This window comes from Ahaetulla prasina, chromosome 3 (assembly GCF_028640845.1).
Source record: "Ahaetulla prasina isolate Xishuangbanna chromosome 3, ASM2864084v1, whole genome shotgun sequence".
Classification (NCBI taxonomy): Eukaryota; Metazoa; Chordata; class Lepidosauria; order Squamata; family Colubridae; genus Ahaetulla; species Ahaetulla prasina.
In genome coordinates, this window is record NC_080541.1 from 44104458 (window position 1) to 44128387 (window position 23930).

Below are 23930 nucleotides of genomic sequence, written 5' to 3' on the forward strand. Positions count from 1 at the left end.
ATTCTTTTCTAAGTGGAGGATGAATCTCCCCATGTCTTCTAGAAAGGCTTATTCAATTTGTATGCAAGAGACTGCACAGTCGCCTTAAATGTGTGTATGAGATTTCAAAAGCTCCCTGCTATTTGACTCAAACCAATTCTGCTCCTGCCTTGCCAAATGCCAACAGCAACAGTTCTGACTGCAAAAATTTCATGTAGCAATTTCTCTGGCTGTCTTCTTGAGTGCTCAATTCCTCGTCATGTACTATACAGTAACTCGTCCAACTTGGCCTGTCTAAATCCAGGCTGCTTCTTCCTTCTGTTTAGTTTTGAGGCTTCTGACATCCACTAGACAGGTTAGCAATTTTCTCATTGATGAAACTGCCAGCTTCTTTCTTTTCTCATTGGCCAAGCTGCTGTAGGGGAGAAAGAGAGAGAGAGACTGGCAGAGCCAGGGGGAAGACTTAAATGAGCCATCATTCTGGAGTCCTCCCTCTGGCTCTGCTGGTCTCTCTCCTATAGCTGCCAACCAATATTATTTTTTCTTAATAGTAATTTTATAAAGATTTTCATAACAACAATAAAAACTAATACATGTTTTTAAAAAAGTTAGAAGAATTTTAAAAAAGTAGATGGCCAAGATTGGTATGTGCTGGGTTCCTTCAAATAAATGTTACCTCTCAGGACCTTGGAAGTGCACCTCCTCAGTAGCAGCACCTGTGTTTGGGAACAAGTTTCTCTCTGAGATCCAGATGGTTCCTACTCTGCTGTTATTCAGAAGAGTTGTGAATCTCTTTAACCTGGCCTTTAGCAAGGGAAAGTGACTGGATGTGTTTAATTTTGGTTGCTCACTGGTACTCAAAGGTTAGCTAGCGTCAGAAGCTCAGTAGTAATCTTTGTGGAAATAAAAACCATAAGGACAAAGAATGTTTTGGGAAATAGGAGACTAATCAATTGATTGTTGTCTAAGCTTTCATTGACAGTTATTTTATTAGGTTAAAAGTGGGCTAGGATCTCTGAAAAAAAATCACATTATAAAATTTCTGAACTACACATATTATTTCAACTATTTTTATGTACCAGGCTCTTCAGACATATCAAAATGACTCAGCCATGAGAAGAATGCTAAATCAATTGCATTTCTTTATCATGCCTATTTTTAACGTGGATGGATATCATTTTAGCTGGACCCAGGTAAGAAATATTTAACATTAGGGTATTAATGAAAAATACTAAGAATATTAATACTAAATAAGTGTGTTTGAAAAAAAAGGTTTAAATATTTAACTTCACTCTCTATGAAAAGATTTGTTACAAACATATCATAGTGTTTTTATTTGTATATATGTTGTATTTTCATATTTAAAAATCTATGCCTAGGATCGATTTTGGAGGAAAACAAGATCAAAGAATTCAAAGTTCCACTGCCATGGAGTAGATGCTAATCGTAACTGGAAAGTAAAATGGTGTGGTAAGTCTAGAAATAATATGAATTTCTTTTCTGATTAGCCAATTAAATTAACACTGTGTCTATAATACAGGTAAATATACAATAATTATGTAACTGGCACTCTGATGATATTGTTGCAATTATTTCAGGATTAAATCCCTCTTTTTACTTTTTACTATGGAGTTCCCTCTTTGTCTCTTAGTTCTGGCATTGGCTTTTGATCAGATTATTATTTGACCATCCTCGCTTCCCAATACAAATAAGCATCCAAACTTTGGCCTGTTTACAAATATTTATTCATATCTCACTTAATTATTGAGACTTTGAAACAGCTAAAAAAGTAAATATAAGAATAATAATATTAAATGCTAAAAATAGAAATAGTTAAAAATAATTCTAATTTTCAGGGAGAACAATGATTAAATCTTTAAAACAAGATGGACTTTTTGCTAGCTTGTAAAATATAGTAATGAAAACACTAGAAAAATATTACTTCGAAAATCTTTCAAAATCATTCATTCTCAGCAGACCTATCCATAAGCTCCAAGAAAGAGCTTAACAAACAGGTTCATGTGGAATACAATGGAGCTAGATAAACAGATGGGGAGTTCCAAATTAATAATAAATAATTTCAGAACACAGCCTGAAGTAAGTCACAAGCTCCAATTAATTAGAGTTCCTAGCTTGCACGGACAAATAAGAGCATCAGACAGTGACATTTTAGACAACACAAAAACAAAAATGAGAATCCATTTTTGGAGAAATAAAGGACTCAAAACCCTGATGGTTTTTTAAAATTTTGTTTTGCTTCGCTTTTTTAATTTTTAAGGCAGCATTTTTCTGGCAATTCTGTTTTCTTTCTTTTTCTGGCTAGAGTAACATAGAATACAAATACAAAATAAATACATATAATAGCAACCAAGGACAAACCAATTAGCAATAAATTAACAAAATATCACAGGTTTGACAAACTTCCGAATCTCCATTTCTTTTTATCTGGAAAGGAAAACTATATTTCTCCATTTCTTCTGTTGGTTAGGGCTGCTGTAGACAGTAAAATCTAGAGGTCAGAGTCTGCTTATTCCTGAATAGATCCCTTTTTTGTGAATAATACATATGAGACAGCAAATCTACATCTTTAGTTACAAGTTACTGGAGTTTCTACTGTTTCTTTTAACAGTAAATGTTGCTTAGCTGAAAAAATGAGGATCAAGCTAACTTGGTAATAATAGTTACATAATACTTCCAGTTTTTAGATAAACTGTGGAGTGTTTCATCTCATTTTTTTAAATACTGAAGATATTATGTGAGGAATATTTTGACAAGAATGTTTAACAGTTGTCAAAACACAGGAAATTTTTCTGGTGTACTATTATGCATGTGTATTTCCAATGTGAACCAGATCTGTTCCTGATTATGATTAAGGATATTCCTAAATTGTTGATCAGAAACTAGATTACATTTTTCTCATCACCAAATCATTCATAAAAAAGAATCATGTTGGCTCAAATAAAATCCACTTCTACTCTTAATTTACACGAGTGCTGAAGCTGTAATCAAAGTTTTGAACAATATCCAAGTTAGCTTAAATTATGTTTTGGCCTACTGGGAAAATAACTTTTAACTCATACAGAATGCCTTCCTTCTGCTCAAAAAAATTATATGCAAGTCAGATTTAATACTTGAACTGCGTCAGCCCAATTTGTCCAATTAGAACAATGGTAGACAATTTATACAACCTTGGAGTATCTTTTTCTGGTTCCTGAATAATTGTATCAATGGAATTAGGCAATAAACTAAATAAGAGGAATATAACTTTGCACTACTTTTTAGTAGCAACATCAGAAAAATAAATGTGTTGTGCTCTAGTATAATTAATTCATCTTTAAAAGCCTTTTAAATTTCAGACAAGAAAATGAAATTGTTATTCTGCCTCATCCTGTCATTATTATCAATTACCTGGAATCAAAATATTTTCTGTACTATAGGGATTATGTCTATTGTCATTGGTCCCAGCTAGCTATTTTAATTCCTTAATATGTTCAAAAGACAGTCTGGTACTATATGTGTGCCCTGTGACCATGTTTTTGTTAGATTTAACTTTGTGGGGATCATCATTTCTTTTCTTCTAACATATAGAGGAAGGTGCTTCCCTTCATCCCTGTGATGATACATACTGTGGTCCATTCCCTGAATCTGAACCAGAAGTGAAGGCTGTTGCTCATTTTCTTCGCAAACACCAGACTCAGATGAAAGCCTATTTGTCCTTTCATGCGTATGCCCAAATGCTATTGTATCCGTACTCTTACAAGTATGCAGATATTCCAAATTTTAGTTGTGTGGTAAGTATAGAATTCAAAGAATTCTGCATGTTTGCATGCCAGTTATGCTTTTTGTTTTAGTGAAAAGAATGTGCTTCTGAGTCCCACTCCTTCTTTGCAAGGGAATAATTAGAAACCTCATAAGAATTCAAATTTATGTTGTCCTATCCAGAATAAGGGAACAGAGTTGGTGTGGAGGACAGGAAAAACACAGCTATTTTTAGCTGAGCCAAAAATATTGGAAATTAGGTTTTTCAAATGACTGTATTAGTTACTAATTTTTCCAATAAATACATTCCATAATGATTTAAGGGATAGTCATTTTGAAAAATCAAATCATATTTCAGGGAGGCAGGCAAGTGAATATATTTTAACAATGGCATTGACATATAATGGTTAGTTCACACATTGCTTTATGTCAATACTGTATATGGCTGGATTGATTTTGGTTGTAATACAAGACACTATAATCCAATTAGTGTATCATGATTGGTAAACTCTGGTTTTAGCTCCAATTTATTGTATAGTATAACCTATTGTGGCTTCCTTAAAAATAATGGCTTAACTTGATATGTAAATTCAGAGAGGAATAAAGTGAAAGTGGAATCTTATTCTGTGTAATGGCCAATATGTTATGGTCCATATGTGTGCATTATGACTACCATACAGATGTCCATTGGGCTGTAGAAAAAATTTCCCACATGGAAGCAACTGGATCATTCTAAAACATGTAAGGAAATACCCTGCAGAAAGAAAGTGTATCTTGCAAATTTGTATTATTTCATTTTTATTATTAATAAATACACACATACACAGTATATTCACACAAATATACAAACATCCATAATTCTGACTCTTTCCTGATGGAGGAAAAGCACATAATATGAGAATTTACTCATAGCCACTATGATCCTTTGACCTCCTTTTCAATTGTGAAATTGGAAGAAGCAATATATTTCTTAAATGTTCTTTCAAGCCTGGAGAACTGTATAGTTGGGATCTCCTATAATTTGTTCAGAGTAAGGAAAGAAAGGGTAAGAAAACAACATTTTTATTCCCATTTCAAGACTTTCCATGGCTTGACACAAGACCACCTTCTCAGTGTGTAAACTGCTTTCACCTTCTTTGCAAAATAACAGAAAATTCCCTTTCCAGAGATGGGTCTCGTCAGAACAATGTGCAAACCTATGCAATCCTTATATACCAACATTTTTTTTAATGTACTATTCTCCAGGAGCTAAACAATGCCTCACTATGCATATGTAGCCTGCAGCAGGAAAGCAAAGCTCAAACATTTAAAAAAAAGTCACAAGAGCTTGTTATTAAACCTTTCGGCAGACAGATAGAACATGATAATAGAGAATAAGTCACAATCAAATATTGAGAACATTTTCACAAATAAGAAATCCCTGTCAACGCACTTATACACTTATACTCAACAAAATAGTTTCAACTTATATACAGTATGCAGCGACCTGAATTGAAAAACAAAGCAAGATCATAAAGAAATTTTCTTCCTATTGCTTCCTTTGGGACCAATTTCACAAGTCCCTCAGATTTATTTTATGCCGATGTTGGCCAGGAGACAAAAGCTTTTCCATGGACATTACCATCTAGCAAGGAAAGGATTCTTTAATAATTTGTGAGTTGAAGACAAACAGGCTTCTATCCAGCTTACAACACAGAATTGTGCTGCCAGTCACTCTCTGAATTAATGTGTTAAATTATTTAGGTCTTGGAACTGGAGAACGGGATATACAACTCTCAGTATACATGTTATCTAGTGCAGACATATTATTTTGTTTATTTCAGTTTTTAGTTATTTGGAAGATTTCATTCATTTGCTACAGTCATGTAATATAAAGTTACCCTTTATATACCCTTTATAAAGTTAAAGTTTCACAGAGTGTATTTAATGAGCTTTAATGTGCCATATCAATGCAGTCATTGTGACAGTAAGCCAATTCACTAAACTATGGTTAAAGTAAACTATTGCTTAGCCCAATATGTGAAGTCATTCTGTGTACTGCAGTTTAAAAAAGGATTGTACTAGAGCTTGTTGCCAATTTGTATATACAGTATCATCTGAGATAAGTGTCTGGCAAAGAATCAGCAGCAAAGGTATTTCTGACACCTTGCTACATTAAAAAGTTATTCTCTTTAATATAGCACAAAAGATGTTTCCTCAAAATAAAAACTTTGGTAATCAAAACTGAAAAACAAGTGGTGTTGGGGTTTTTTTGCTGTACAGTATCAGTATCAAAATATGAAGCCCAAAGCTGCACAGCTCTCAGCTCCCCTTTACAAAGACCTGGGATTCAGAACAACTGAACTCTTTTCAGCTTAGCTCATCAATCAGTAACATATGCATATAACCACTGAAGGAATGTGTCCAAATTAAAACTGAATTTTGCATTTAGGTCAGTAATTTTTAGTGCATGTCTCATCCCACAGATGTGGAACTGCAGGCAAATCTCCATTTAGAAGCCTAGAATATATCTTTTCTTGAGAACAAAAGTGTTTCCCTGCAGCAGTCAGTTAGTTAAAAAAAAATAATGATGTGCTATTTCATTTCCCATTATATCTACATTTTAGTCCCCCTAATTGTTTATATAGCTACATCAGCATATTGTACTTTACGAAATTTAAGAACCCATATTTTTGCCCTGAGTTTATAGTTTAGTAAAAAGGAAATAGAGGAAGGGGAAAGCAGTGATGAAAAACAGGGTAGCAATCTATAGTTGCTATAGTTACAGGTTATTGCTGCAATTTTTCATTCATTGATCTTTGTGTATATGAACTGAATTCAATGAAAAAAATTTCAGAGCAGGTGTGAGGGACTGCATTTTAAGATATTGTTGAACAGGCTGGGAAATCTTTTTGAGTTAAGAGACTGTATTGGCCAATTGGAATAATTAGGGATTGAACAAATGTGTTGTGATTAGACACTGGTGCATAGATTGATTTCACATATTTAACTAAGAAATTTTATAGTATTTGATTTTTCTTAATATGGCATATGCAAATAGTCCTCAAGTTGTGTAGCAATTGAGCCAATGAAACTTATACAACAGAATATTGTAACAAAGTGTATATTTATCCTAATTATGTGTATTCACCCATATCTTGTATCCATTCGTTTGCTGTCACATTGTTTTATGAACAGTAGGAAAAGATATTTTAACATTAGGATTACAAGTGATTCAAATGTAGGAAATATAATTTTTGCTTCTAAAAACAGTAACAAAAGAACAATCATAATAATTACTTCATAACAGTAATTACAGCGTAACCGTGCTACATACCGAGTGATTTAGGAAGTAAAATTATACAAAATAAATTGATTATCATAAATAGAAAATGTTAAGATTTATATTTTATGTGCTTTTGTCAGCATATTTCAAAACTATGAGCCTTCACATGACAATGTATAAATATTAAATGGAGTATAATATGCACATAAAATTACTATACTTAAAGCAGACAAATTCCCTCTAAAATGAACAGAATTAAGAATCCTTTTGACATGACTTCATATTCAAATGTGTTCAAAGCTTATAAAAATAAATATTATGAAACATTAATGATATTGGTTCTTCCTAATTAATTTTAGCATATGATGCAATATTTTTTAGTTTTTAAAGTGAAGCAAAGGTAAGCACCCTCTCAGATCAATACGAAGAAGTAGAAGACTGTTTAATGGTACAACCAGTTACAAACTAAATCACCATTTTGCACTTGTACAGTCTTTGCATATTTCTAGTTATTTTTTTAATTATAAAAGCCAGCATATATATTTTTACGTTAATTCTTTTAAGTAACATATATTGCATAATTAGAGCATCATGTTATACAAATTACCATTTTGAATTGTCTAACAGCTTATAATTTTAACTATTTCACATGCTGCCCAGAGTAACTTTCCTTGAGATGGGCAGGTACATAAATTTAATACATACATCAAATAAAATTTAAAAAAGCAAATTCTGTAACATATTTCTCGCAAATCCTTTGCTTTTAAACAATTCTATTTTCTCATTTTTAAGTACAGTCCATTGTAAATACATTAAACTCTAGTAAAATAATGTACACACCCATAATCAAAACTGAAGTATAAAAACTAGTTTAGACAACTCAGAAATAAACAGCCTGAAAAATATAATAACAAGGGACAGGTAGCAAGCATCTCTATAGTCTAAAGAAGCGCTTCAAACCGAATGCACTGCATTTACAGGACAAAAAAGATGCAAGCATTTATATATACAAACAAGGTTTGTATCCGATATATAGCAGTCACTGGATTTCTTTCATAAATATTTCATTGTTTGTTTGCAATAAACTTGTGTATCAAAAGACCTGCATCCTGGAATACCATATGTTTGTATGACTCCCACCTTTATTATTTTTGCAAATAAATCAATGGGACAAACACATCTAATACTCTTTCCTCCTTCTATTTTCCCCAAATCAACAATCCTGTGAGATGGGTTAGGCTGAGAGTAACTGGTTTAAGGTCACCTACCGGTAGGAGGCTTTCATAATTAAGGTGGAATTTGAACTCACAGTCTCCCAGTTTCTAGCCTGGTGCCTTAACCACTAGACCAAACTGGCTTTCATATTGTTTCCAGTTCTAGAGTTTGGCACAAAAGCTAGCTGAAGAGTTTCCATACATAACTTTAGCTATATACTGTATGTCACCACTTCATGGCACCACCGAAAAAAACAGAGGACCTGTTTTTCAGACTTGATTGATTGGTTGATTGCTAAGGTATATACCAGAGGTTCCCAATCTTTTTCGGTTTGCGGCTCCCATAACACTTCGGATTTTTTCCGCGGCTCCCTTAATAGGTACATCCGATTTTTTTTTAATTTTTGTCTTTTTTTCTGAATTTTTTTCTGAAAGCTGAAATCTTTTCTGTTAACTTTAAAATATTGCCTCCTTGTAAAGAGAGATTCAACACATTCAACTTTTCAAAGATATCACATAGGTATGTGAGTTTAATCAAAAAGTCTGTTTCTACAAAGTGTTTGGCATACTCATGTTTTGCTGATGGACGCGCCGTCTCCTTTGATGGGAGCGGCCTCTGTGGAACTTTCCCAGGCGTGGGGGTCCCTGCTTCGGTCTCGGAGTTTGGCCTCTCGCGATCCCCTTGTTCCCTCGGGTCTCCGCCTTGTGGAGGAGGTGGCTGTTCTCGCCTCCAGCCTGGCTCACCTGGGAGGAACTAACGGGGTGGTTTTGCTATTTTCTGCGCAGCCCCTCTTTCCCGATGCCGTCGAGCGTGGTGGCCGCGGCCGTGTTGGGCAGCGTGTCGGGTGGTCTGGGAGGCCAGTGGCGTCGCGGGCAGACTGGAGGGGAGGTGCGCCGTTGCTTCGTCAGGCGGCGGGTCTGGGCGGGCGCTGTGGTTCAGGCGGGCGGGCGGGGCCGGAGCTCGCGCTTCTCCTTTGGTCCGTCGTCGGCGTCTGCCGTCTTCCTGCCTGCTGTGGCCTGCCCCGCGGGGGGTGTGGGTGCGGCTGCGCGGGGGTCCCTTGGCTTTTGGAGTTGTCCCGAGTTGCGGTGTGCGAGTCCCGGTCGCTGCGGCTGTGTCCAGCTTTGTGCGTCTGGAATCTCGCGGCACCGCGTGTGGAGCGGACGCTGCTTCTTCGCGGCGCCCTTGTGGCGGTGGCGCGGCTCCCTGGGGAGCCGCGGCTCACAGTTTGGGAATCACTGGTATATACAGTATTCTGAAAACAAATTATTGCATAACACCCTAAACTTGTTATTCTCAAAGGCAGAGTAATACTCTTGTTAGGCGCCTCACTTGTGGGGTGCCGCAGGGGTCGATTCTCTCGCCCCTTCTGTTCAACATCTACATGAAGCCGCTGGGTGAGATCATCAGTGGCTTCGGTGTGAGGTACCAGCTGTACGCTGATGACACCCAGCTGTACTTTTCCACACCGGGCCACCCCAATGAAGCTATCGAAGTGCTGTCCCGGTGTTTGGAAGCCGTACGGGTCTGGATGGGGAGAAACAGGCTCAAGCTCAATCCTTCCAAGACAGAGTGGCTGTGGATGCCGGCATCCCGGTACAGTCAGCTGAGTCCTCGGCTGACTGTTGGGGGCGAGTCATTGGCCCCGATGGAGAGGGTGCGCAATCTGGGCGTTCTCCTGGATGAGCGGCTGTCTTTTGAAGACCATTTGACGGCCGTCTCCGGAGAGCTTTCCACCAGGTTCGCCTGGTGCGCCAGTTGCGCCCTTCCTAGACCGGGATGCCTTATGCACGGTCACTCACGCCCTCGTGACGTCTCGCCTGGATTACTGCAATGCTCTCTACATGGGGCTCCCCTTGAGGGGCATCCGGAGGCTTCAGTTAGTCCAGAATGCGGCTGCGCGGGTGATAGAGAGAGCCCCTCGTGGCTCCCGTGTGACACCTCTCCTGCGCAGACTGCACTGGCTACCTGTGGCCTTCCGGGTGCGCTTCAAGGTGTTGGTGACAATCTTTAAAGCGCTCCATGGCATAGGGCCGGGTTATTTACGGGACCGCCTACTGCTACCAAATACCTCTCACCGACCCGTGCACTCTCACAGAGAGGGACTCCTCAGGGTGCCGTCAGCTAGGCAGTGCCGTCTGGCGACACCCAGGGGAAGGGCCTTCTCTGTGGGGGCTCCCACCCTCTGGAACGAACTCCCTCCAGGACTACGTCAACTTCCGGATCTCCGAACCTTTCGTCGCGAGCTTAAAACATACTTATTCATCTGCGCGGGACTGGATTAGGTTTTTAAAGTAATTGGTTTTAAGGGGTTTTTTATTATTTATACTGTTTTAATGATTTGGGCTTTAGAATAAGTTTTTTAATTGTCGTTTTAATCTGTATTTATATGTGTTTTAACTGCCTGTAAACCGCCCTGAGTCCTTAGGGAGATAGGGCGGTATATAAATATGATAAATAAATAAATAAATAAATAATAAACATGGTCAGAAGATAACATTTAAAAGTGAGCTGGAACCTTAAGACAAGTAGCCAGCTTCCCCTTTAGTCAAATCGATTGAATGTCCTTGGCAGTGTGGGGCAGTCATTTTAATGTAATCTAAATGACATTCACTTTGAATGTACACTAATCGGCATACATTAAAATAAAATTTTGTTGCATACAGCTCTCAAAGGGTCTCCATCTCCAATATACACTACATAAACATGACAAAATAAATAAATAAATAAATACAAAATTATGCATATACCCACGTATATGACATGGAGAAACAACACAGTTTAATTTGGATCTAGTTTCTTCTTTATACATGGCAGCAGAGCGTAACATGGCCTCTCCAATATTTCTGTTATGCTGGTGTTGAAGTAATAATATTCTCATGTACAGATCTTTATAATGAATGATATGCATATAACCAGAAAGGTATAACTTTATGTAAGGATATTCATGAAAATAATTCACGTATGGTAACAAAGGTAGTGGTAGAGGGCACCAGATGCAATAAGTTGTGAAGGATAAAATTAAAAAATGGGTAATATTTGTCCTATATCATTCATTATGAAGAGAATAATTAATATGCATGGGAGTGATTTTTCTTTTTTCTTTGTCATCTTCCAGGAATCTGCAGCTGTTAATGCTGTAAATGCCTTGCAGTCTGTTTATGGAATAAGGTATCAATATGGTCCAGCTTCCAGAACTTTGTGTGAGTGTCTGACAAATTTGGATTTTTTAAAAAAATAACTTCTGTTGATGATTTTGTGATAGAGGAAAGGTTTTAAAATCTAAAATTATATTAAATGAAGAACATAATACTGTAGTACCAATTTTAATATTTGTAAGTTGCTCAGAGTTGTTTTTGAGGAGATGGGCAGCACATAAATTTAATAAATAAATAAATACCAACTATAAATTACTTCTGAATTCTGAGTAGTTATGCTTTTAGCTTTTTATACCAACATGAACAAGGAGAACAGGTTAATGCTGGGAAGATAAACAAGTAATTAGTATAGAATTGCAGCTCATATATTCAATATGTTTGGGGAAAATCTTCCCCCCTCCCCCGTCATCCACAAATTGAGCATTGCTGTTTTAGACAAAAGATATGACTAATGCTCACATAATTCCATATATATTTACCTTGCAGTCCAAACAGATATGGTTTCGATTGCACAATTTAGTGCAGAAATGCTTCTCTTTTAAATTTGTCCTTTTTGCTTTTTTTGGCCTGGCCTTCAAAATATTCAAAAATATTTGATGAAGCCTTGAGTGCAATCTATAAAAACATCCAAAAGTTATTACTGAACTGCAGATTTGTAAATGTGTAGAAATACTATATTATTAAATATATGGCTGAAGAATACGCCAATTATATTTACCTTTAAATGAAATAAAGTTGTATTTATTTTGTCCTTGCCCCAAACATGAATATTTGAAATCTGGCCTTCAGCTAGTCTTAAACCAAGTATAATCCTTGGTATAGAATCCTGTTTGGAGTGTTGCTCTAGCTACCTGTTTTGAACAATGTTATACAGTTATAAAACTATGTGAGGAGCAATTAAACTTATTGGGTTGGAATTAAACAAAATATTGTTGGGGTTGAGGATACCAAGATTTTTTCCATCTTTCTTTTAAAAATGCAACTTAAATACAACCTTAGGATAATATTGCTGATGAGAAAGCCACATATGACACTTTCAGTGCCCCATTTGTTGCCTTCTAATAACCTTGCAATTCAGTGCCAAATTTTGCCAGAGCATTGTTGTTTTTCCCCAGATGGAGGTCTCTGGAAAGCTTCTCATTCCATTTCCACATTTCATTCTTTGAGCCCTAAAAATTGACCCAAGACAAAATACTGCTGTTTTGGAGAGGTTGGGGGAATTAAAGATGAGGGTGTGGCATTTTTCTAACCCTAAAATAATAAGAAGCTAAAGTAATGTGGGACTTTGGAATTCAAATAAACAGACACCTGCCACATAAGACCTCAAGACTTAACAATTGCCAATAAGAAAGACAAAAATGTCTGGATAGTGAATGTGGCAGGACCCAGAGACAGCAGAATAGAGGAGAAAAAAGATAATAACATACAAAGACCTGCAAACAGACTGTGGCAAAAGAAAGCAAAGGTAGTACCAATAGTAATAAGCCCCTGGGTGCAATCCCAAAACAACTGGACATCACTTGAATACCTTCAAGATTGACAAATTCACCATCAATCGCAAAAGTCAGTTTTTACTTGGAACAGCTTACATTCTGTAACCTCTAACATCAAACATCAATATCTGCCTATCTCAGGTCCTTGGGAAGGACTCGATAAGTAGATAGAAATGTCAAATCCAGTCTGAGTATACCGCTGACTATGCAATGAACCATAATAATACAAATAATTTATTACCCTCAAACATCCACATCTGCCTATTCCAGGTCCTGGGGAAAAACTTGATAGGTGGATGAAAAGGCTAAATCTAAGCTGAATATCTAGCTGACTGTGCAACAAACTGTAATTGATTAAGAAGCTATTGACCCTGCTCTTTTCAGTACAGTTACCCCACTACGTGAGGGCCATTTATTTTATTTATTTATTTATTTATAAAATTTATAGCTTTTCCATCTTACCTTTGCAGAAGATAGGGAAACTGAGATTACCCATCAAATGTTGTAGATCCATGTATTAGCAAATTGTTTCCTAAATCAAACATATTGGTTTTCTTTTTTTCCAGATGTGAGTTCTGGGAGTTCAATGGATTGGGCCTATAAAACTGGAATCCACTATTCATTTGCCTTTGAATTGCGTGATACAGGTCATTTTGGATTTTTATTGCCTGAGAACCTAATCAAGCCAACCTGTATAGAGACCATGCTGGCTGTTAAAAATATAACCATGCACCTTCTTAAAAAATGTCATTTAAGTGTTGCAACCAAGTTTTAATTTTGTAATTGTTCTTAAGAATACAGTGTGAAGTCACTCAAATATAGAATATACCATTTTCCACTAGTGGAAACCATTGAAAAAAGAAATTTTCTACAGATAAATACTCAAATCTTTGATACATATTCTAGGCCATGCATATGTGGTATCAGGACATACGAAGGCAGAAATCCTTGAGTGTTTCTAAATGATCATTGATGAAATTATGAAGGGTAGAAATGAGAAAAAGAAAAAAGAAAAATTTCAAGTGAGAAAGAAGCATCATGGCTTTATTCAAATTCATGTCTACCAAGAAAAAGGATAAATTATGTAAAATTTTTGTTCAGATGTGCTTTATCTGCCTAATTTATATGTTATGAATCTTAGCTTGGCCCAAAGAAGGATCAGCATTTGCTCAAAATGTTGATTTTTGAACCACTGAAAGTTAGTCATAGCTCTAATATGTATAACCTAAGCAAAACGATTTGCAATAATAAAGCTATTTTACTGCCAGAGTTAGGATCCTATGTTTATTAACATTGGAATAAAATACATCATGCAGCAAAAGCATTGGCAAGACCTGTGTATTAACCTCATGGGAGGAATATGCTGAGAATAGAGGATACAGTATATTCCTGTATGAATGTCACCAAAGAGCTACATTCCAAAATTAACCTTAAGATTGGAAACATCCTGATAGAATAATGTTCTATCTTACCTATTGCATTTATTATATACTCTATTTTTTCATGTCCCAATTGTAGAGGAATAATAGCATTTATTTTTACTATTGTGCTTTGAACTCCAGGGAACCTATTTCATTTAAATTATATTTTAGAACTCTCCTTCATAGCTACAGATTGAACAACCTTTACTGCTATCACCTTGGAAATGTCAGTATGAAGTCATTTGATTCAGTGTAGAAAATGGATAGTGCAAGATGTAATCAAAGGGTCAACTCACCCAATAAGTATTGCATTTCCCCAGGCACATTGAAATGGAAGATCTACTGCTATATGGAAAGTAAGTAAATAACAGCCATAGTAGAGAAGGCAATCTCAACCTCTGAAACCAGGACAGAAACAGCTATTATATAAATATCTAGATAAGAATCAATTGCCTTCTCAGATCACATGAATTGAAAAAGTGTAAACTTTTGGTCATTTGCAGCATAGCACTGCATAGCTGCAGAAATTGTAACCATTCTTTCTGCGAGATAGCAAGTGATAAAGAAAGTAAGGCATCCTTATCAGTCTGCTTGGGTTTCAATCATGTACCACTTTCTAAATATAGAATTTCTATAGCATGCAAGCACTGAATATTTTATAATAAATATGTACAATAATGGGTGGCTTTATAAATTGAATAAAATACCTTCTAAAATCCCAAAGGTGCTTTTCCAAAAGGCAACTGGACTTTCTTGGTTGATTCCTTGAAAATCTTTCGCTTCTTGGATGAGAGTGCAGTCCCAAGAAGTTTCCACACCCATTTGCACTCTGATTCAGATCACTGAGGATACAGCTCAACCTGCAAGTGGCCTCAAGAACTCTGAGAGAGCTAATGACAAACTTCAGAGTGCTAATGACCAGAAATATAAATCTTTCCATTTCCTTCTATTCACTTAGAACTGAAGTTTCTTGGGTAAGAAGTAAAATGTTTTCAAGGTATAAACCAAGAAAGTCCAATTGCCTTTTGAAAAAGCACCTTGAGGAAAACCAGGACCTAGTCCTAGATGATTGAGAATCTCCATGGACATATTTCTTAAAATAGTCACATAGATGCTATGCTGAAGGTAAATTGAGGGTATAAAAGAACACCTCACACAGTAAATGTGCATTTTGGCATTCTGCATCAGGTTTTTAATCTTTTAAAAACTGGTACATATGCAGCTGTAAAAATATTGTTCAAGTTTGGATATAAAGGTGTGCTATTAATCTGTTGATGGCCAAGGTTGATTTGATGGATGAAGCTGTCAAGTTCCTTTCTTTGTTCTTCCATGTATATTCCCATGAGATGCATGCTTGGTGGAAGTGGACAACCGTTTCAGATATAAATAGTATATGAAGAATGATCAAGAGTATATAACTTCATTTCTGTGCTAGAACCTTCAAACTTAACAATGATCAGCTTTTCATTTATAGATGACTGTTACTAATTGACCACCATATTTAGCTAAAATATTTTTAGCACATACCTAAAAATAAATATAAAAATTGGGACTACTTCCTATCTTGGCATTTTGTCTGGTAATATTTACTGAGGGTGATATTAGAGAATTTTTCAGTTATAGTTCTCTGAAAATATAGCTGCCACTGAAGACTGTTGCTTAGAAAACTCCTCACTTGGAAAATTAACCCCTTTTTTAATGCCCAGCTTTTCTCCCCCACCCCACCCCATTCCTTGTCTAGCTATCGCCACCTTTCACATCTCTCTCTTATTGTTTTCCTCTTTTCTTTTTTTCTTTCCAGTACAGCTACTGCCACCCGGTCTCCATTTTTTATTTTTATTTTTCATTTTTTTTTCTATTTCTATTAGAAGAGGAAGGGAAATACATCTGAATACTGTGTATTAGTAATTTCTTTGTGAGAACTCTAGGTTGGTAAAATGAGGAAAGTGATTGTTGATTTTTAATTTTTGGATGAGCTCTAGTTTATATTAAATGCCTTTTGGATATACAAATGGTGAGGCAAACTGGATAAATCATGAGTTGGGTTACAGCATGATGGAATGATTTGCAAATCTCACATTTGAAAGAAATAGGCTGAATTTTAAAATAGAGAGCAAACTACATCTTTCTTCTGGTATGCCCTATTAGAAATTATATATATTTCTACTATGGTAAACTATTCTGTTACTGTTGTATTTCAGTAGCTGTGCCAATTCAACCCTGGATTATAAAAAATTGTATCAGATATATATGCATAAATACATTAAGCTTGGTTAATGTTAACTGTGATTAGATTTTATGTTTCAGCTATTGTTTGAATGCCTGGTTAGTTTATGGTTCTATCTAATGGACAAACCACAAAATAAATCAGCTAGTTTATCCGTGTTATATGAATACAACCAAAGGCTATCTACATAATACTAAATCTCCTGTCGTGTCCCACTCCTCCGCTGATGGCCGGGTCGGGGAAGTCCGTATCAGGCGTGCTTCTGCAGCTCTGCCAAAGTCCTAGCAAAGTTCTCAAGGCAGGCAGGAGACCAGGAAGTGACTTCAGCAATCCAAGGTAGACTTTGCCTGACTCAGAGAATGCCAGAAAGCAGATCCTTTATATAGGCCATGGGGTGTGGCTCCATGACTCAGCACTTATCCAGGCCTGCCCCTCCCTTCCTTTTGCTGATGCCGCCTATCAATTCTCCTGAAGCGAGGATCTCTCCAGGCTCCAGCTATTGGCAATTCACGTTCCTCAGGCTCACATGCTGTGGGGGAGGGGGATGGGTCTAGTTGCTCCGTTTGCCTGGGCATGGAGCCAGGGCTGGGGCTGGAGGCATGTCAGGCCCTTCGTCTTGCTCGGCCTGTCTGGGCATGGTGCCAGGGCTGGGGCCTGGAGGCATGCCAGGACATTCCTCAGCGTTCGGCAGGAGATAAGAGGGATCCGGCTGCGGGGAAAGCGAGCGAGACACAACATCTCCTATTCCCATAACTTTTAACTGGTCAAAATTGTGCATCATACGGCAATAATGTTTGAACCAAGGAACCTCAAATGGGCTAACTTACAGAATTTGTCCAAAATGTGGAACCTAAGGCTTTTGTGGCAAATTTTATAAAATTTTGATTATAAAATTATGACTTAATATAAAACATCATAAAACATATCCTGTGCTGATGAGTTTTTTTTTAAGGCAGATAAATCACTGAATGTATCCCAACTTTTCGAGCAAAGGCAGTTGAAAGTCAATTGATAATTAACACTTGGAAGACAGGTTTTACCAATAAACATAATAATATTTGTTTATGAGCAATATGAGATGAAGATACTTTCCAAAAGGTAAAAAAGCTGATCAAATATATCATTTCTTAATAATTAGTTCATCTTTAAAAGGAAACTCCGAAATACTTTTCAAAAGCAGTATTTCTTTTCTTTCTTTCTTTCCTTTCTTTCTTTTTCTTTCTATTTCTATTCATTCATTTCTTAACCACCCTTCTTCCTCAGAGAATAGCCTTACTCCATGGCTATTGCAAGCAACTTAATTTATGAATAGTTTAGAATGATTAAAAAAATAGATTGTTTAATATGGTGTGCTCTTCATATATGTTCCAATATCACACAATCAATTAGCTAATAACTTGCATGTGCTAATGCACAAACAAAAATGAACTGACATACTATTTATTCAAAACGTAAAAATATACCATGCAACAATAAAATCAAATGGGTAAGATAAAATACAAAATCTCTCTACACTAAAAATGTAACTTATAATAGTCAGTTGGTTACCAGTGCAAGTGAATATCTCAAATATTATAATCCATGAGGTAAGTATACATATCACCTAAAACAAAATAGCTAACATGCATTAAACCTGAAGTGATGATTAAAACAAAATTATTTCTGTGACCAGTTATGCCTTATTTTTATTGTGGCAACACAGAATTTGGCTTCAGCACAAGTTTTAAAGTGCTCTGAATCTGCTAGAAAATTCACATAGAAATTGCCTAGCCTTTCTGAGCATTTACATACTAGGAGCAAAATGCAAGCACATTTAGCATCCCTGTAGAATTTACAACATAATAAGTGAGAAATGAATTAAATCACATGGGTATGCTTGGTTAATGGGGTTTCACAGTATTTGGTAAGATGATGTGTTTGGCTTTAAAAGATGCTATCTTCCATTTAGGGAAAGTTAGATTTCATAAATACCTTGCTATATCCCAAGTGTCCTTTTTTATTCAATTTCTGTCATGTTAGGGCAGCCTATTAACTTCAGTCTGAAACTTCATCTCTTTTTCTCTTTTGTGAGCTGTTTAGCTTAGTCATACTGTAAAGAAATTAGGAATAGTACAAAAATCCATATAAAGCCAGTTTCCACTCTACATTTAGTTTCCAAGGGAAGGGGAAAACTTAAAATTAGAAGTTGGGTTGACAGGACAAAATTGGATATTCAGCCGGAGGTTTAGATTAATCTCAAAAATTTTCTGCACACTGATTCATGTTGAATAATCATATTCTGCAACTACATCTGTTGTTTTTTTATTTGAATTTATATCCCGCCCTTCTCCAAAGACTCAGGGTCGCTTACACTGTGTTAAGCAATAGTCTTCATCCATTTGTATATTATATACAAAGTCAACTTTTATTGCCCCCAACAATCTGGGTCCTCATTTTACCTACCTTATAAAGGATGGAAGGCTGAGTCAACCTTGGGCCTGGTGGGACTTGAACTTGCAGTAATTGCAAGCAGCTGTGTTAATAACAGACTGCTTAGTCTGTTGAGCCACCAGAGGCCCAACTATCTATGATAGTTGATCATCTTTTCAGAAGCAATAGGTACCAATGCAATGTAGGGAAAAAGACAAAGTAATTTTCTTCCTTGTATAATAAAAGCTTCTTTATATAATATATACATATAGCACAGACAAGCGGTTATATCATGTATCCTGATACTGTCCTAGCCAATTCCCAAACTCTTTCTTCTAGGTAGCACAACTTAGGCAAAAAAAAAAAAAGGGATCTCCTTCACTCTTTGTTCATAAAATTTCCAGATACAAATTGGCTATTCTGTTGCAAATAAAAGGATGCAATCCACTGAAGTAGGTGGAAACATTTTACTTTTAACATTCAAGTAGTTGTGTTAGTAACTCCACTACAGGATATAGAATTCTATCACTGTTTGTCTTTCTATAACCAAAGCTAAACTAACTCGAAAAACTTTACAATATGTTTAACACATAACGTCTGCATTTGAAGACGGGCATCGAGTCCACAATATTCCACAGTTTAATCGATCTTTTAATACTAAAGATGCCCTCACACCCTCTGCGTGAATTTATGTTCACATACTTGAGAAGAAGGATTCAAAATATTAAAACGGAACACAAGGACTAGAAAAGGCATCCGCCTACAGTCCGCCAGACATCGAAACTACAAACCAGCTCCGTAGCCTTTCTTCGAAAGAAGCACTTGATCGCAGAAACACAATTTCCCCGAGCTTTGCTATATTCATTTTACAGCCCAGATAAATGAGGGGAAAAAATCCCAGCCTGGGCAAGTCAAGTCGTGTCCCAGACGCCGGGAAAGTCTCTTCCATCGTGGGGCGAATAAGGGCCGAATAGGCGCAAAGAAAGTGAAGCTCCAACCGCTCCTCGGTTGCCGGAGGATAGCCGGCCTGAGCGACGGAGTCTTCAGAGAAATCAAATATGGCGGGAGAAGGCGGGAGGCGAGCGGGACGGGCCTCCAATCGTTTCCTCCGTCCCTTCTCTCTGAAGAGGAATCCCAGGCCCCTCCCACCTCGCACCTGTTGCGCGCGCCCAGCAGCCAGTCCCAGCTCCCCTTCGCTACCTTGCGCGACTGGTAGCGCCGCTATTTGCTTGCTCGCTCGCTCCCCCCCCCTTTGCGGCTGCGCCCTCTTTTCCCGGCCTTGAAGCAACAGCAGCTGTAGCAACCTCGACGCCGCTGCCGCTTCCTCCTCTGTAACCACTCGGCTCCGGCCTTGACGTCGTTTCCTTCCAACATGGCGAGGACGGGAGGCTGCTGCTTTCGCCGCCGCCGCTGCCGCTCTCGCTTCTGCCGCTGCTTCTAATGGAGGCTGAGGCAAACAGGGAGCGCTGCGTTCTTGTCAGACCCGATTCGTCCCTCCTCAGCGTCGAGCACGGGCTGCGGTAGCCGCCTGGGTAGCCAGAGCCGGGTTTCGCTTCCGTCCGAAGAGGGGAGAGACCCTTTCCCGGGAAGTCTCTTCGGGTCTCAGCCGGCGGAGCCCTGAGGGTCACCCCCCACCCCCGCTCATCCTCCCTTTTCCCCTCACTTTCAGCGCGCCCTCATGTATGAGGGGAAGAAAACGAAGAATATGTTCCTGACACGGGCTTTGGAAAAGATCCTGGCCGACAAGGAGGTGAAGAAGGCGCATCATTCCCAGCTGCGCAAAGCCTGCGAGGTGGCTTTAGGTAAATAGGAAGGGGAGACGGAGGATGGTGGGGGGGAGCGAAGGAAGTGTGGGGAGGGAGGAAACCGGGTACTGCGGGCGGGCAGGCTGGGCCTTAGAATTGAATAGGGCGGCTGTCATTGTAGGGAGAGGCCGGCCTGGGAAAGGCAAGGAAAGGCGACAGAGGTGGGGGTGGTGAGGGTGGGTGAGGGTCGTTTAGGGTGAAAGGGCTGCGTGCGCGGAGTGGGGCGGCAGAGATGCGCCGCGGTCAGTTTTCGGCTGGATCCGGAGTCGGGAAGGGAGAGAGGATGAGATGCCGTGGCCCTCCAGATACGTGAGGCCAGGCCTTTGTGATCTAGCAATGCGGCGAATCACTCTCGAGGTGGATACGGGGATGGGAGACAGGCGGGGGAACCCCTGTAGGCTGTCCGTGCGTGTTTTGTACCAGTCTTGGGAAAGAACCTTGAGCGTGAACAGGAAGAATATTATCAATTAACCACCCGCCTCTTCCCCCCCCCCCTCCGCCTTTGCGTCGACGGAGAAATATAATCGGTTGCCTTGACATGGCTCTTTCTTTTTTTCTTTTTTAACCTCCTCCCTCGCTCATAAACACACCCTGCATGAATAGGCAAGGGAAGGTGTGTAAAGAGTTGACCTGGAAGAACAAGGCCGTCTGGGAGGGAACAGGTGATGGGCAGCAAGGGGAGGGGGGAAAGAGTAGGAAGCTGAAGACAAGAAGATGATGGAAAAACAAGGGACAGTGATACCCTGGCAACATTTGATACATGATCTGAGAGGCTGTTGTGTAAGGAAAATGCATAAACATCAGAAAAGGAGGCAGTGATGGAAGAGGGCATCTATTGTAGCATACAGAGATGGTTTTTAAAAAATGAGTTGTTTGGGAGGATTAGTGTTTCTTGTCTTACCTGTTTATTTAAGTCACTATGGAAGGAAATATGAAACTGATATTTATTAAATATGGATTTAAATCTTACTTGAACTACTAAAGGAAATCATATCTATATATCTCTACTTAAGGCTTCTGGCCCAAAGAAGGTATTCATTGAAGTGTTGTATGGATATATGTATAAATGTGGATATTCATCTTTATCATTTCCTTTCATTGTGTTATACTTTGAGACATATAAAATAGCCAACATGCACTGGGTTTCACTTACTATATAAGAGTAGTGGAACCCAATGGGTTAACAAGTTTATAGATGATTATTTAAAACTATGCAATTAGACCTAGACCAGACGATTGATATTTTTGTTGCTTACATGTTATTAAATACTTTTATAATTTGGGGGGGAAATAACTTGTTCTTTGCTTTTGACCAAATTGCATTACTTTATGCACATTTCTAATCTAAATATAATTGTAAAATATTTTAAATACATTCCTTTTTATCTTCCATATTGTCAAAACTATTTAGATTTAGTAGTAGATTTAGGACTGGACTAGGATTTTTTTTTTTTTTGCAAAATTTTTTATTTTTTATTTTTCCATAATAATTCCCACAATTTGACCAGTGTACAATACAATCACTTATCCAACAATCAGTCCTATACTCAAATTATACTCAATCAGGGCTGCTCGACTGCCACTCCCCCCTTTAATCCTTTCTTCCCTTCTCATCCTTCTTAAACTTCCCCCACCACCTTCTCCTCGCTTTCCTACTTCCCCTCCTCTTTCCCACTTCTCACTACCATCCTTTCTAACCCTCTATCTTCTCCTTCTTCTCCTCCTATCCTTTCTTCTCCTCCTTCTTTCCTCCCTACCCACCTACCTACCTACTTTCTTCCTTCTTTACTCCTCTTTCCTTACCCTTTCCTTCGGGAGTGTTTGCGAGCAGTCCCGACATTACACCATTCCAACTTGTTTAATTCCACCATTATTCCTGTACAATGGCAACCAATCAATTTATAGTCTTCCCCTTCCCCGCCTCCTCCCCCCCCCCCCGACTTCCCCGGACCCAATACAGGGTATTGTAACTAACAAACATAATCTAAAATATAACATAAAACATATTCCATTTCACACCATCACACTATCAATTCCCTTCTTTCTTAAACTAATACATAATAATTCCTAACTTCACTCAAAAACTAATTGATATTTTTTAATCTGATACTTATTTTGAATATAATCAATCCACTTCCTCCATTCCAAAATATATTTTTCTTGTGTACAGTCTTTCAATAGGCAGAAATTTTTGCCATTTCTGCTAAATTTGATACTTTACTAATCCATTCTCCAATTGTAGGTTGGACTAGGATTTTTAAATGTAGATTTTAAATGGGTTTTATTATATATACTGTTTTTAATTATCGGGCTATATTTAATTAGTTTTTTAATGGTTATTTTATTTTGTATTTATATGTATTTTATTTGCCTGTGAACCGCCCTGAGTCCCTAGGGAGATAGGGCGGTATACAAATTTGAATAAATAAATAAATAAATAAATAAATAAATAAATAAATAAATAAATAAATAAATAAATAGTATCTTAGCTTTAAACTTCTCAGAAGAAATAAATATAACTTTTTTTAAGTATCCAGGTTTTTTTTTTAATGGCATCCCATTTCAAAAGTAAAATATAATAGAAAATGATTAGATCTTACAGTGTTAAAGGTTGCCTGCTTTAAATACTGGGACAAATACTAAATAATAGGGTAGATCCAGCATATTTCAGTAGCATAATAGTTTACACCAACAGGAACCTATGTATATATAAAAAAATCATAGTTAGCAATGAGAGTATTAAGGTACAGTATTGATGACATTAACTTGACAGTTAACTCTCATAAGAGCCTTTGCATTCCTTTATGGTTACTAGTTGATTTGGAAAGGCAGAAATTATCTACCACTTAGTTGTCAGTTCTGAATCTGGTTGCTTTATCACTTTAATCTTTATTATATATAATAGTACATTTTTTTCACTATATTTTTAGACTTTTTAAACCTCCATTCAAATCTTTATTGTCAGTGCAATGAGATTGGTTGAGCTCCCTCTTTCATTACTAGAATTTGCAGATTAGCACTGTAAGATCTACCGTATATACTCGAATATAAGCCGATCCGAGTATAAGCCGAGGTCCCCAATTTTACCCCAAAAAAACTGGGGTAAACTGGGGACTCGAGTATAAGCCGAGGGTGGGAAATGAGGCAGCTACCGGTCGGGGAAACCCTCCCTCCCTCAGCCGAGAAGGCTGGCGGCTCCCCC

The 23930-nt window shown here is 37.7% G+C and overlaps 2 protein-coding genes across 3 annotated transcripts in view; both read left to right on the top strand.

Moving 5' to 3' along the window:
- CPA6 (carboxypeptidase A6) overlaps window positions 1-15837 on the top strand; it is a 28432-nt gene extending 12595 nt beyond the window's left edge. The window contains exons 7-11 of the mRNA XM_058174308.1: window positions 1062-1172; window positions 1359-1449; window positions 3568-3770; window positions 11334-11418; window positions 13433-15837. Coding sequence (XP_058030291.1) covers window positions 1062-1172; window positions 1359-1449; window positions 3568-3770; window positions 11334-11418; window positions 13433-13641 — 699 coding nt within the window. The 3' untranslated portion in view covers window positions 13642-15837. The remainder of the gene's footprint in view (window positions 1-1061; window positions 1173-1358; window positions 1450-3567; window positions 3771-11333; window positions 11419-13432) is intronic.
- A 4370-nt stretch (window positions 15838-20207) lies between these two features.
- The window catches only part of ARFGEF1 (ADP ribosylation factor guanine nucleotide exchange factor 1), a 63484-nt gene continuing 59761 nt past the window's right edge, over window positions 20208-23930 (top strand). The window contains exon 1 of one of the 2 annotated variants that reach the window (XM_058174298.1): window positions 20208-20725. In XM_058174298.1, coding sequence (XP_058030281.1) covers window positions 20602-20725 — 124 coding nt within the window. In that variant the 5' untranslated portion in view covers window positions 20208-20601. The remainder of the gene's footprint in view (window positions 20726-23930) is intronic. The other variant, XM_058174299.1, reaches the window with a different exon arrangement.